The sequence below is a fragment of the Lucilia sericata genome, unplaced genomic scaffold, assembly GCF_015586225.1.
Source record: "Lucilia sericata isolate MDLA Ls3-8-SP2 unplaced genomic scaffold, ASM1558622v1 Contig001942F_arrow, whole genome shotgun sequence".
Lineage (NCBI taxonomy): Eukaryota > Metazoa > Arthropoda > Insecta > Diptera > Calliphoridae > Lucilia > Lucilia sericata.
In genome coordinates this window covers 27,501-37,500 of record NW_023995816.1, presented here as the reverse complement: position 1 = coordinate 37,500, position 10,000 = coordinate 27,501, and the positions used below count along the sequence as shown (strand labels likewise).

Sequence of the window (10,000 nt, the reverse complement as noted above, 5' to 3'; positions counted from 1 at the left end):
CGAGCTGAGCGAGCGAGGAGCGGATCGAGGAGCATAGCCGAGCGAGCGAGCGAGCTGAGCTAGCGAGCGAGCGAGTCGAGCGAGCGAGCTAGCGAGCGAGCGAGCGAGCGAGCTAGCGAGCGAGGAGCGTGCGAGTAGCGAGCGAGCGAGTAGAGCGAAGCGAGCTGAGCGATCGAGCGAGCGAGCGAGCGAGGAAGCAATCCCAGCGAGCGAAGCGATGCAGGGATCGAGCGGAGCGAGCTAAGCCGAGCGAGCGAGCGAGCGAGCGAGCGAGCGAGCGAGCGAGCGAGCGAGCTAGCGAGCGAGCGAGCGAGCGAGCGAGCGAGCGAGCGAGCGAGCGAGCGAGCGAGCGAGCGAGCGAGCGAGCGAGCGAGCGAGCGAGCGAGCGAGCGAGCGAGCGAGCGAGCGAGCGAGCGAGCGAGCGAGCGAGGAGCGAGCGAGCGAGCGAGCGATCGAGCGAGCGAGCTATCTATCGAGCGAGGGCGAGCGAGATCTATCATCGATCGAGCGAGCAGCTAGCGAGCGAGCTAGCTATCGACTATCTATCTATCTATCTATCTATCTATCTATCTATCTATCTATCTATCTATCTATCTATCTATCTATCTACCTATCTATCTATCTATCTATCTATCTATCTATCTACTATCTATCTATCTTGTCTATCTATCTCTCTATATCTATCACTATCTACCTTTCTCTTTTCTTTAGTTATGAAAGATTGTTGTGTTAGTAGCATTTTTTAGTTGGTCACATGAAATTTCTACCCACATCTCTGAATACCTACATAATACATTTGTTGTGTAACATTCAAAATACATATCTGTAATTGTGTAAGTTTATTACTGTTTGTTTAATAACGTTACATTGTTTGACGTTTACTATTGCGTAGTTGTTGCTGTTGCTGTTTATGTTTATTTCTCTTTTACTAACAATTATTTGTGATTTATTTACACTCAATACCAATACCTTCTCCATCTCTACCAAGACGTCTTGTACATTTTAATGTTTTTAAAAAATTTTCCCCAATTTAACTACGCGCTACACAAAGGGTTAAACTTACCTATCGCTGTGGACTTTTGTTTATTTATTTCACTTTATTTTAAAGTGCAGTTTTGTCTACCTAAATTATTGCCTTGTTTTTCACTTTGCAGTATTTTTCCTCTGTCGTTTAATCTATATTCGATTTGATTCATTATCATTACTAAATCAATAATAATGACGTCGGTTTTAGCTGGCATATGATTACGATTATTACAACGTTGTTGCTCAACACTCATATTGTTGTTGTCTGTCTGTAAACGTTATGTATTTTATTGATATTTTTCTATATATTTTTTTTTTGTTAAAAATAAATACTTTGTTGATTTTTGTTATTACATACTCTGTATTTTATTTGTTACACGGTACCTCGAAAAAATGTCATGTAATATTACAGCTAAGATATTGATACCCCTATATCATTATAGTAGAAAGGTTATAATGATGTTGGTAGAAATATTGGTCAGGCACACTTTAAATTATAAGAGAATCACTTTCAAAGATAAACTTAGAAATGTCTGTGTTTTCGTCTTTCTAAATAAATTTCATTTGTTGTTTTCTAATGTAGGGTTTTATGTATTCGGTCTTAAATGACTATATTTCTCTTATATTCAATACACACTTTATATAGAGTATATAACCTTCAGAAATAAATAATAACACAGAAACAAAATAATAATAATAATAACTCAAGCGTAAATTTATTTTATGAATATATGTATGTAAATTGAAATGAATTCACGTAAATAGCGTAAATAACCAAAACAAATAAAGGGATTAAACCGTTTCAGATTTAAAATGTCAAAAGTTTTATAATGACTAAAAACATTTATCGATAAAGATGAAATTTATCGCAAATTTTTTATGATAAGAGAATTAATGGAAAAAAATTTAGAAAATTTATCGAAAATTTTCCAGAAAAAATTAAAATTTTATCGAAATTATTCGAAAAGAATTGAAATTTATCGAAATTATTCGAAAATTTCCTATAAAAGGGAAAATTTATCGAAAATTTCCTATAAAAGAGAAATTTATCGAAAAATTGTTATTATAAAAGGAAATTTATTGAAAATTTCCTATAAAAAGGAAATTTATTGAAATTTTCCTATAAAAAGGAAATTTATTGAAATTTTCCTATAAAAAGGAAATTTATTGAAATTTTCCTATAAAAAGGAAATTTATTGAAATTTTCCTATAAAAAGGAAATTATTGAAAATTTCCTATAAAAGGAAATTTATTTAAAATTTCCTATAAAAAGGAAATTTGTTTAAATTTCCTATAAAAAGGAAATTTATTTAAAATTTCCTATAAAAAGGAAATTTATTTAAAATTTCCTATAAAAGGAAATTTATTTAAAATTTCCTATAAAAATAAATTTATTTAAAATTTCCTATAAAAAGGAATTTATTGAAAATTTCCTATAAAAAGGAAATTTATTTAAAATTTCCTATAAAAAGGAAATTTATTTAAAATTTCCTATAAAAAGGAAATTTGTTTAAAATTTCCTATAAAAAGGAAATTTATTTAAAATTTCCTATAAAAAATAAATTTATTTAAAATTTCCTATAAAAAGGAAATTTATTCAAAATTTCCTATAAAAAGGAAATTTATTCAAAATTTCCTATAAAAAGGAAATTTATTCAAATTTCCTATAAAAAGGAAATTTATTCAAAATTTCCTATAAAAGGAATTTATTCAAAATTTCCTATAAAAGGAAATTTATCGAAAATTTCCTATAAAAGGAAATTTATCGAAAATTTCCTATAAAAGGGAAATTTATCCAAAATTTCCTATAAACGGGAAATTTATCGAACATTTCCTATAAAAGGGAAAAATATCTTTTAAAGAGCAAAATTTGTCGATAATTTTCTATAAAAAAGAAAAAAATTATTGATAATTTTCTATAAAAAAAGAAAAAAGTTTCGAAAAATTTCTAAAAAAAGAAAATTTTTAAAAATTTTCTATAAATGAGAAATTTTTTTGAAAACTTTCTATAAAAAAGAAAATTAATCGAAATTTTTTATAAAGAAAGCAAATTTATCGAATATTTTGTATTGAAGAGAAAATTTATCGAAATTTATCAATAATTTTCTTGTAAAAAAAGTACTTTATCGAAAATTTTTCTAAAATAAAGAACATTTATCGAAAAATTTCTATAAAAAATAAAATTTATCAAAAATGTTCTTACAAAAACAAATTCTATGGAAAATATTCTATTAAATAAAAAATTTATTAAAAAAATTTTATTTCTTATTCCTTTCAGGTGAAGATTGTGATGTTGAACGTTTAGATCCGAAAAAAACCGATCCCGAATATTTCGAATACGAATGCCTAACAGTGGAAGAAGTTGAAAAATTGCTCAACGAATCGGTGGAAAAAACTCAATACAATACTCCAGATAACGCCATCACTTGCCAAAGTTCTACTGCTCGAACATCAGTGGATCAATCAGGTGGTGGTCGATAAATATAGGCAAAATGCCAATGCTCTACTCGTAGAGACGCGCATTAAACCGCCCTGTAATAATGTCGATCCGGCATTAGAGACAGAAAATGTAGCCTCAACAAGTGCACAAGCACAAGCGGCAACTGGTACAACAACGATTGGTACTTTAAGTACGTATAGTAAATCACCAACAGCCACGCCCTCACCAAGTAGTAGTAGTGGTGGGAGTGGAGGCGGTGGTATTGTTGGTGTAATTGGCAGCTTAACACAACAGTATCGTAGTCAAATGTGTCCTGTTTGTGCCACAGTGCAGCTGGGTGATAAATTCTATAGTTTATCGTGTGCCCATTCATTTTGTAAAGACTGTTGGTCCATGTTTTTTGATACGCAAATATTTCAGGTAAAGTAAAACTTTCTTTTATAAACTTCTTATGTTTCTAATTTGTTTTATTTATATGAACAGGGAATTTCCACTCAAATTGGTTGTATGGCTCAAATGTGCAATGTTCGTGTGCCCGAGGATTTGGTTTTGACTTTAGTAACACGCCCCGTTATGCGTGAAAAATACCAACAGTTTGCTTTCAAGACTATGTTAAATCACATCCCGAGTTACGCTTTTGTCCCGGTCCTAATTGTCAAATTATTGTACGTTCACGTGAAATAGCACCCAAACGTGTTGTTTGCACTTCCTGCACTACTAGCTTTTGTTTCAAATGCGGCATGGACTATCATGCACCCACAGATTGTCAAATTATTAGAAAATGGTTGACCAAATGCGCCGACGACAGCGAAACGGCCAACTATATAAGCGCCAATACCAAAGACTGTCCCAAGTGTCACATCTGCATTGAGAAGAATGGCGGCTGTAATCATATGCAATGTTTCAATTGTAAATACGATTTCTGTTGGATGTGTTTGGGCGATTGGAAGACTCACGGTTCGGAGTATTATGAATGTTCACGTTATAAAGATAATCCCAATATTGCCAATGAATCGGTACATGTTCAGGCCAGAGAGGCTCTAAAGAAATATCTACATTACTATGAACGTTGGGAGAATCACTCGAAGTCGTTGCAATTGGAGCAACAGACATTGGATCGTCTGCGTACACGCATTAACGATAAGGTTATGAAGGGACGTGGCACTTGGATTGATTGGCAGTATTTGTTTAATGCCGCCTCGCTGTTGGCCAAATGTCGTTATACCTTGCAGTACACTTATCCGTATGCGTATTTTATGGACAGTGGTTCACGCAAAGATCTATTTGAATATCAACAGGTAAGGTGTAGGAAATTTATGGAAAATTATTATTATTTATACTTCAACTGTTTCTTTCTTCTCATAGGCTCAACTAGAAGCTGAAATAGAAAATCTCTCCTGGAAGATTGAACGTGCTGAAACAACGGATTTAGGTGATTTAGAAAATCAAATGGATATTGCTGAAAAAACGACGCACTACTTTGCTCAAAGACTTCTTCCCTGTTGAGGGTTAATTTAATCAATTATATTAACTATATAATTATAAAAACATTAATATTTATTAGAGTATTTAGTAAACAAAAAACAATTTAATTTAAACAAAAAACAAGAATTTTAATTAAGTATTTGCCAATCCTGCTAAAAGAAAAAATGGAAAAAATTTCAAAAAAATAACAAAAAATTATAAAAAAAAACTAAATTATGTAGTTAAATATAAAAAACATATTTAATAAATTTGTATTATTATGATTTCTTTGCAATATAAGATTTTTAATCTAAAACCAGTATATTATAAACTTAATAATATTAAAAATTAAAAAAATAATAAAAAACGACACTAAATAAAAAATTTATTACTTAAACAAAAGGATTTTTTATTAAACATTAAGGCAAGACTAGTTTTCAACTTCCTACTGTAAGTAAAAGCTCCCAATTTTCTGTAACACCCACAAATGTAAATCATCCATTGACCGTTCAGATTTCACTTTAGACAACACTATTTAAATAAAACCATTCCTATTCTTTCATATTATTTCTTTATTCTTTGTTGTTTTGAATATTTTGACTTAAATGTACTTATGTAATGAACATAATTGCTATTAATATTATTTTTATTCATATTTATAATTATTATTTTTTAATTATTTTATAATTTTAAAATTAGTTTGAACTAAACAAGAAAAAGAAAAAAAGTTACATAGATTACCGCGACGACAATTTGCTGTTTGTTGATTTTCTTTTTTTTTTACTGTTTACAATTGACGTCATACCTTTGGCTTGGCTCCCAAACCTTTACAAATCCACACACACGTCTAATGCATTATAGTATTTATATTTGTAGATATATATATGTTATGTATATATTTAAGTTTATATTTTTGTATGTTTGTATTTATTTGAATAACGTGAATTCAAATTGAAAACTATATAACTTTTTGCTGTTATGCTTTGCTATTTTTTTTTTTGTTATAAAGACTTCATTCAGTTTTTATATCATTTCAATTTCACAAAAAAAAAAAACATTTTATCGACTGGTTTCAATAATTATTTCATGTGTATCCAATTGTGAGACACTGAATTTCAAAGGTGCATAAGTGCCAAAGTGACTGCCAGTTACAACACCATCAGGCGTTATTATCTGTTCTTCAACATGATCCTCCACCTCTTCGACAACAACTTCGTGTAGTTGTTCATCGGGATTGTATTTCTGTTCCATGGCTGCTTGTGCATTTTCGTTGCACTCACTTTCATGCATTTCGAAATCGGTAAAATTATTGAAAATCGAACGGCACACAGCACACTCGAAGCCACTGTTAAAAAATAGGGAAAAAAGAGTAGAGTTTTGTTTAGAAAGTAAATATTACAGAGTAGATAATAGTTTACAGATCTCTATTTATCCTTTATCTATATATCTATCAATCTATCTATCTATCTATCTATCTATCTATCTATCTATCTATCTATCTATCTATCTATCTATCTATCTATCTATATATTCTATCTATCTATCTATCTATCTATCTATCTATCTATCTATCTATCTATCTATCTATCTATCTATCTATCTATCTATCTATCTATCTATCTATCTATCTATCTATCTATCTATCTATCTATCTATCTATCTATATATCTATCTATCTATCTATCTATCTATCTATCTATCTATCTATCTATCTATCTATCTATCTATCTATCTATCTATCTATCTATCTATCTATCTATCTATCTATCTATCTATCTATCTATCTATCTATCTATCTATCTATCTATCTATCTATCTATCTATCTATCCTATCTATCTATCTATATCTATCTATCTATCTATCTATCTATCTATCTATCTATCTATCTATCTATCTATCTATCTATCTATCTATCTATCTATCTATCTATCTATCTATCTATCTATCTATCTATCTATCTATCTATCTATCTATCTATCTATCTATCTATCTATCTATCTATCTATCTATCTATCTATCTATCTATCTATCTATCTATCTATCTATCTATCTATCTATCTATCTATCTATCTATCTATCTATCTATCTATCTATCTATCTATCTATCTATCTATCTATCTATCTATCTATCTATCTATCTATCTATCTATCTATCTATCTATCTATCTATCTATCTATCTATCTATCTATCTATCTATCTATCTATCTATCTATCTATCTATCTATCTATCTATCTATCTATCTCTAATCTATCTCTATCTATCTATCTATCTATCTATCTATCTATATCTATCTATCTATCTATCTATCTATCTATCTATCTATCTATCTATCTATCTATCTATCTATCTATCTATCTATCTATCTATCTATCTATCTACTATCTATCTATCTATCTATCTAATCTATCTATCTATCTATCTATCTATCTATCTATCTATCTATCTATCTATCTATCTATCTATCTATCTATCTATCTATCTATCGATAAATGTTGAATTCTTATTGGATTTCAAACAAAGAACTACTTCCATGCCAAAACCAAATATCATATCCCGTCGTTTAGTATCATAATAAACATTAAACGAATAAACTCGTCCTGGTAATAATCTGTCAAAGAATCCCTCATAGATGAAAATTTTACAAATTTGCAAACAAATTGTTTGAGTTAATAAATTTTCCCATGCCTCGACTAGTCATAGACCTAAATCACTAAGAATTCCCCATCCTTTAAAAATATTTTACTTACACTGGTTGCTCATCGGCCATTTCCAAACTTTGCTTGGCCATTGCCTGTGCCTCGGCCACCAACGCCTTCATATCAATCTCTAAGCCATCCTTAAGATGTGACTGTAAATGTTTCTTAAAATTGCCCAATTGTATAAATGACTTTTGGCATATTTTGCACGTGTATGGTTTGGTATTCAAATGTCCCATAATATGCTTTTTAAGGTTAACACGCTGAGAGAAATAAACGGCCACAACGTTTACAACGAAACGGTTTCTCTCCCGTATGTGTTAGCTGATGGCGTTGCATATTCGACTGTTGGGTAAAGGTCTTATTACAAAAAGTACACGGATACGGGCGTTCACCATTGTGTACAGAATAATGACGATTTAGGTTGACAGACTGGGCGAAAGCCTTGCCACAATGCGACAGACAAAGGGACGCACATCATTGTGAACCTTCATATGACGCTCTAAGTTGCCGCTATTGCAGAAATATTTGGAACAGATTTTACATTCGTAAGAGGATTTTGTTTGGGAATGCACTTCTTTTTTGTGCAAAAGTTGGTCACGTTTACAGGGGAATATCTGTAGCAAGTAAAAGTTAAAAATTCAGTAGTTAAGGTTTTTGAGGAATAGTTTAAGCAATTTGCCACCCACCTTGTTACATCTTTTGCAAGTATACATGGCCACCACACCATTTATTGGCATTGTTTCTTCAAATTCCTCTCTAGAGGCCATGTTAGCTGAAAGTAAAAAATTTGTTAATTTCTTGAGGATTTTTACTTCCAAATTTATCTGCGGGTGTTTTGTGATCTTTTCTTACCTATTTTCCTGTGTTAGCTTCTAGTTTTTCCTAATTTCGACGGCGGTTTTCGTCCCTTAAGAAAATATGGTAACAGCCGTAAAAACGCAGGGTAGGAAGTCATATGGTTGTCAACAAATCTGTCAAATGTTGTTATTTTAGCGATTTTTTTAATACAAGAAACGATTTCGAATACAAGTTGTTAGCGGGTAAATAATTATTTTTGTCTAGTGGTCGTGTTATTGGAGATTCATACCAAAGTAGGTTTGCAATGAAAATTTAAATTATAAATCAACGCCGATGCAAGGAACTATGTATATGAAAACTTTAGTATTTTCATATAGGAATAGATTTCGTCACATATAACAAATTTTAGTCTCACGCTTTTAAATTTGACGCACATTTAAAGAACTGCAACTTTTGTATAAATTCATCTGTGTTGCATTCAAACTTATCATGTCAGAGGGCTTCAAAAGGGGAGTAACATATAATTTGTAATAATTAAAAACTATTTGTAGATTGAACTATCGAAATGTAAAAGTTTTTACTAATAAGTCTTTTGGTCTGTAGTTTTTAGGACTGACTTATGTTTTACAAGAAGTTGTATTAAAAAGAGGCATCGCATCCAATCCAATGATTCAATATAGCCTATAATTCTCTGTCCTAAATTTCCCGCATACCAATTCACACATTTGTGCTGAATTCGCCGCTTTTAATAGAAATGTCTTGATTTTTTTTGATATGGCAGCACAATTTATATATGCTCGCTCTGCTATCAATCAACTGTGAATGTAACAGCTGTTTAATTGCAAAACTACAAATTTGTAAACATTTTTGTCAACTAAAATTAAAATTATTAAAATAGTTTAAAAACATAAAAGGATAAAAATGGCTAAAGATGAGAAAACAGGAACAAAAAGATCACGTCGAGATAGAGGACGTGACAAAGCAAAACCACCAACAAAAGTAAGTGTACTCATGCACAGCTTTTCCATAATTTCTCCCCTTATATGAAAGAATTCAAAATACTTTCTCCTAATTCCTATTTATTTACTAATATAGATAGTTATACGTCACTTGCCACCCACCATGACTGAGGAAGAGTTTCTTAAGCAAATTGATCCTTTGCCCGCACATGATTTCTATTATTATGCCGAAGCCGATTGGTCCTTAGGATTTGATGCCACTTGTCGTGCCTATATAACATTTAAGAATTACGATGATGTTTTTCTATTTCGTGATCGTTTCGATGGCTATGTTTTTGTGGACAATAAGGGCAATGAATATGCGGCCATAGTGGAATTTGCACCATTTCAGGGATTTCTTAAGAATAAATCACGTGGCAGTGATAATAAGGTGAATACCATTGAACAGGAATCCCACTATCAACAATTTCTAAAGAAACTAGAAGAAGAACGCGAGGCAGCCTCCAAAGGAGGAGAAACAAAATTGGAATTTTCTTTGGATAGCAAAAAGGAAGAAATCACGTCTACACCTTTGCTACAATATTTGGCCACTAAGAAGGAGAAACGACGTG

General features: G+C 31.4%; 2 protein-coding genes and 1 pseudogene across 2 annotated transcripts in view; 2 read left to right on the top strand and 1 right to left on the bottom strand.

Moving 5' to 3' along the window:
* The window catches only part of LOC119613053 (potential E3 ubiquitin-protein ligase ariadne-2-like), an 8,118-nt gene extending 3,124 nt beyond the window's left edge, over positions 1-4,994 (top strand). The window contains 6 exon segments of the mRNA XM_037968993.1: positions 3,305-3,417; positions 3,419-3,886; positions 3,950-4,067; positions 4,070-4,764; positions 4,832-4,930; positions 4,932-4,994. Of these exon segments, the coding sequence (XP_037824921.1) occupies positions 3,305-3,417; positions 3,419-3,886; positions 3,950-4,067; positions 4,070-4,764; positions 4,832-4,930; positions 4,932-4,979 (1,541 nt within the window). The 3' untranslated portion in view covers positions 4,980-4,994.
* A 490-nt stretch (positions 4,995-5,484) lies between these two features.
* On the bottom strand, positions 5,485-8,587 carry LOC119613052 (annotated as a pseudogene).
* Positions 8,588-9,222: 635 nt separating this feature from the next.
* Positions 9,223-10,000, top strand: part of LOC119613051 (regulator of nonsense transcripts 3B-like) — a 4,191-nt gene continuing 3,413 nt past the window's right edge. Inside the window, 2 exon segments of the mRNA XM_037968991.1 lie at positions 9,223-9,429; positions 9,526-10,000. The exon segment at positions 9,526-10,000 is cut by the window's right edge and continues 653 nt beyond it. Of these exon segments, the coding sequence (XP_037824919.1) occupies positions 9,352-9,429; positions 9,526-10,000 (553 nt within the window). The 5' untranslated portion in view covers positions 9,223-9,351.